Source organism: Oculina patagonica, chromosome 13, assembly GCF_052425735.1.
Source record: "Oculina patagonica isolate OP01 chromosome 13, crgOcupat, whole genome shotgun sequence".
NCBI lineage: Eukaryota > Metazoa > Cnidaria > Anthozoa > Scleractinia > Oculinidae > Oculina > Oculina patagonica.
This window is the reverse complement of record NC_135770.1, coordinates 33,052,639-33,057,638: the sequence shown is the minus strand read 5'-3', so window position 1 is coordinate 33,057,638 and position 5,000 is coordinate 33,052,639. Positions and strand designations below refer to the sequence as shown.

Sequence of the window (5,000 nt, the reverse complement as noted above, 5' to 3'; positions counted from 1 at the left end):
CATTGCCAACAAAGAGTTTTTATCCAATGTTGCGATGGCCTTTGCGTGTTCTTTCATACGGAGGAGGAAGTATCACGGGAAACTAAGCGAGTAGCGAAAGCCCTCGCCACTAATCTAATTTTTAAAATTATATAAACATTTCTTCAAAATTATAATCCGTTAGTTCACTGAACAATTCCACGTAATAGCGAGTACAAATTAATTTCCTAGTTCACGTTGTCTTCGGCTTTGCCGTTGTCGGTGAGTTCCGAACAGTATTTCTTTGGGGTACCCCTGAAGAAGTTTTGTAGTGGAACACGTTGGCTTTCAAGGAGAGGGCATAGGCAAAAAATGTGACCAATTTGAGTGAAAATTGCATAAATTGTCCAAGTAGGTGGTACAGATCATCGTAAATCGGAAATTTACTACCTAATTTGATATTCCAGCTAGTTTTAAAGGACAACGGCACGAACTGATTGCACTCAAATTGGGCCAGACTATAGTTCGAAGGCTATTCTTTCGAGGACCGAGATCTCCAATGAAAGCGAGTCGAGGAAATATGTTTTTTCGGCTACATTCCTTGTGTAAATATTTGTATTCTATACACGAGTCGAAAACTTAAACTCCAAGAACTGCTCTCGCGCGCTACAAATCGCCAAGAAAACGGCATAAAAACAAACCTTAACAATGCGAAAATATTTCTACTTCATTTTATTACAAATACGAGCCGTAAAAGCCGCTTTTAAATATTTACAATAGCAATTAGTGAAGAAATTTGAAAATTCATATGGGCATGCTGTGACCTCACAAACATAGGATGGTAAGCCTGTGCCAACACAAGCTGTTCCTTAGTTTAGCGTGATCTTGCTGTTACACTGTCAAGGTGTCGTTATGTGGGTGGTGCTAATCAGTCTATGATGCAACGCCATCATTACAACCTATCTGGCCAAAAATCGTCATGTTTGACATATTTTCTTATTTCTTTCTGGTTTTCTTTAGAGAGAATTGTTGAATAATAATCACTTCGTCTTCGGCGAGTAATTGTTAAATAATACAATAGCCGTATGATACGTCACATGTCCTGTCTCATTTCGTATCAATATCAATGAGTCTAGAGCAAGTGAGTCCCGCGACAAGTGAGTGTGGCAAGAAAGCGCATTGCAAAGAAAGAGTTAAACTTTGAAGGTAGGGATATAATCAGTTTGGCAATAGTTCCAGACATACTTCTCTAAGTACGAATGAAGTATATTCGAGTTTCGATGTTTGAAATTTCGATCGTTCAGAATTAAAAACTCGTCAGTAGACAAGACGTCATCAATTTCTTCGCCATTGTTCTCAGTGAAAGAAATCCCTTGAACTTAACAAGTTTTGGCCTTAATTTTTTAAATGACAGTTTAGACGATCCTACTTCATGGTTCCTTTTGACCCTTGCTTCTTGTGTAGCTCTGTTGTCGTCAGAGGACAGAAAATGAGGCTCTCTAGCTCTGAAGTCGCCAATGTCAAAGATAACGTCAATAAAACAATCTTAAAAGTTCGTGGACCTCTACTAGTGGTAGTGATTGAAAGTCCTACAACAAACTACTTCGCCAAAAATGATCCTGTTGAAACGATCACGAGACGGAATATCTTAACAAGAAAATTTTACACTGCGCTCGCGATATTTTCGGCACCAAAACATGGGGGGCTGAGTCCCCCCCAAGAACATTAAATTTTCGTTCGATTCACGGTTAACTTAACTCTTTGAATATCACAAGTACCATTGTTATGTTATGTTTCTTCTGTAATTGTTCTTTTAATTTTCTTGTCACTGTGTTGCTGAAGTGGTACTTCAGAGAAATCAAGGATATAACCATTTTCTTATCTAAGACTTAACCTTACGCAAAATTTACATGTACAAAAATACTTGCCAAATACGCCACTGTTATCCACCTAATGTAAGGAATCAATCGAACGAGACAGTTTATGTTCCTCTGAATCAATATCGGCTACGCGACTCCATCAAAACTTTGTCAACAAAGTGCTCAAGCTCATTGCTGACATAATATAACCGCATAGGTAATTAAAAACTCGCTGGCGAAAAAATGAAAACTCGCTAGCAAGAACTGAAGACTCCCTGAAAAAACTCAACCATAGCTTCCTAGTATTCACCCATACATCTTCGTAGCTGACCACCTACGATTTCAATATCTCGCCAATACTGAAAGCCGGTTTTACCAGGATTTACAAGTCAAAAGGCTTTTGGCAGTAATGGCTTTCCATAGTTTAATTCTCGTTATATATATGATGAAATAATTTTAGCATAGAAATAGGCACAATTTCCGCCGCTCTCTCGAGTCCGGTCTTCGTTTCTCCCCGGGGAAGGAGCTCATTTTCCCGAACTTGGCTGGAAATAAAGCCTAGCACAGAAAGTGCTTTGTACTGAGTTTTTATTCACTCATTGCAAAACTTTGGAAACATCACTCGTTCGTTTTCCAGAACTCGTGAAATAATGTCCATACGTCGCACTTTCTATGAAGTAATCGATATCCATTTCATGTTTACTAGGTGTGTACTTGACGGTAGGCAATCACATTGGTCACATGAATATGGGTATATAAAAATGATTAAAAGAAAGATAGAGGACCACAAGCAAGACCTTAGTATTGCAAAAGAACTAGGGGATAGGACTGGAGAACGACTTGCTTATTCCAATCTTGGCAATGCCTACAATAGTCTGGGTGATTTTAAACGGGCCGTAGATTGCCACGAGCAAGCTCTGAGCATTGCAAAAGAACTGGGGTACAGGGCTGACGAAGGAGCTGCCTACTGCAATCTTGGCAATGCCTACCAGAGTCTGGGTGATTCCAAACAGGCCATAGCTTACCAAAACAAATATCTTAGCATTGCAAAGGAACTGGGGCAGAGAGCTAGAGAAGGATCTGCTTATTGCAATCTTGGCAATGCCTACATGAGACTGGGTGATTTCAAACAGGCCATAGATTACTATAAGCAAGATCTTAACATTGCAAAAGAACTGGGGGACAGGGCTGGAGAAGGAGCTACCAATGGCAATCTTGGCACTGCCTTAAAGCATCTCGGTGATTTCAAACAGGCCATAGATTACCAAAAGCAATCTCTTAACATTGCAAAAGAACTGGGGGACAGGGCTCGAGAAGAAACTGCTTATGGCAATCTTGGCAATGTTTACATGAGTCTGGGTGATTTCAAACAGGCCAAAGATTACCAAAAGCAATCTCTTAACATTGCAAGAGAACTGGGGGACAAGGTTGGAGAGGGAGCTGCTTATAACAATCTTGGCAATGCTTACCAGCGTCTGGGTGATTTCGAACAGGCCATTGACTACCACAAGCAAAGTCTAAGCATTGCAAAAGAGCTAGGAGAGAGAGTTGGAGAAGGACGTGCTTATGGCAATCTTGGCAATGCCTACCAGATTTTGGGTGATTTCAAACAGGCCATAGATTACCACAAGCAAAGTCTTAGCATTGCAAAAGAACTTAAGGACAGGGCTGGAGAAGGAAGTGCTTATGGCAATCTTGGCAATGCCTACCAGGGTCTGGGTAATTTCAAACAGGCCATAGATTACCACAAGCAACAACATAGCATTGCAAAAGAATTGGGACAGAGAGAGAAAGAAGGACTTGCTTGTTATTCTCTGGGCTGTGATTTGAAGTTATCTGGTGCTTTGCATGAAGCTCTTGATTATTATCGATCGAGTGTGAAAGTATACAATGAGCTAAGAAGTCTTCTTCAGTCCGAGGATACCTGGAAAATAACCTTTCGTAATGCGTGTCAACATGCCTATACTGCTCTGTGGAGTACGCTACTTCTACTTGAAAAGCCTGGCGAGGCTTTGTGTGTTGCTGAGCAAGGACGAGCACAGGCCTTGATGGATCTGATGAAATTACAATATGGCTCCGAACTGCTTGCGCCTGGCACAATTCAACCAACAGTAACAATCTCTGATATATCAAACAATAAATCTACACAGTTAGTGTTTTTAGCACTGGAAAGGAAGATGATAAATTTATGGGTACTCTGCAAAGGAAAGAGTGCGCAGTTTAGACAAAAAAGAGTAGAAAGCGAAGAGGCTGCTACCTTTTTGGAGCGTTTAAGAAAGAATGTGTTCAAAGAGCATCAAATTGGTGTTCGAGTTACTTGCGAGAACCGTTCACTGGATGAACTAAGAGACAACTTGCCACCCAGCGAAGAAGTTGTGCAAGAAACAGGAAGAACAGATAGCAAAAACGATTCTTTACGTCTCTTTTATGATTATACTATTGGCCCTATCGCAGATGTGCTTGAAGGTGACGAATTAATCATTATCCCAGACGGTCCATTGTGCCTGGTTCCTTATGCTGCGTTTTTGGATGATGAATTCAGGAACCTGAGTGAATCCATCAGGGTACGCATTTGTCCCTCACTGACGAGTTTAAAACTGATCACAGATTGTGCTCAGAACCACCACAAGACGAGTGGAGCACTTCTTGTGGGAGATCCATGTTTAGAGGAAGTTGTAAACAAGCGGGGTAAGCCTATTTTGTCGCCATTGCCATTTGCTAGAAAAGAAGTAGAGGCGATAGGAGACATGCTGGATATACCAGCCCTCACTGGAAGAGACGCAACTAAAGATGAGGTGCTAAAACGAATCGGTTCCGTTGCCTTGGTACACATTGCAGCACACGGCGATATGGAAGCTGGTGAAATTGCTTTGGCTCCAAATCCTTCCCGAACATCCAAGAACCCCGTAAAGAAAGATTACATGTTGAAAATGTCAGATGTGCAAACAGCGAAGATGCGTGCAAAGTTGGTTGTACTCAGTTGCTGTCACAGCGCTCAAGGGAAGGTTACACCGGAGGGTGTGGTCGGTATTGGACGGGCTTTTCTTGCTGCTGGTGCTCGTTCTGTTCTGGTGTCTCTCTGGGCAATCGATGACGAGGCCACCATGGAGTTCATGAAAAGTTTCTACGCACATCTTAAAGATGGAAAAAGCGCTAGCGTAGCTCTCAACCGAGCTATGAAAT

General features: G+C 41.5%; 2 protein-coding genes across 2 annotated transcripts in view; one reads left to right on the top strand and one right to left on the bottom strand.

The window, feature by feature from the left end:
* The window catches only part of LOC144635160 (uncharacterized), a 335,656-nt gene that overhangs the window by 3,077 nt on the left and 327,579 nt on the right, over positions 1–5,000 (top strand). The window contains exon 2 of the mRNA XM_078494218.1: positions 2,524–3,550. Coding sequence (XP_078350344.1) covers positions 2,579–3,550 — 972 coding nt within the window. The 5' untranslated portion in view covers positions 2,524–2,578. The remainder of the gene's footprint in view (positions 1–2,523; positions 3,551–5,000) is intronic.
* LOC144635604 (tetratricopeptide repeat protein 28-like) overlaps positions 4,942–5,000 on the bottom strand; it is a 3,401-nt gene continuing 3,342 nt past the window's right edge. Inside the window, exon 3 of the mRNA XM_078494693.1 lies at positions 4,942–4,991. Coding sequence (XP_078350819.1) covers positions 4,942–4,991 — 50 coding nt within the window. The remainder of the gene's footprint in view (positions 4,992–5,000) is intronic.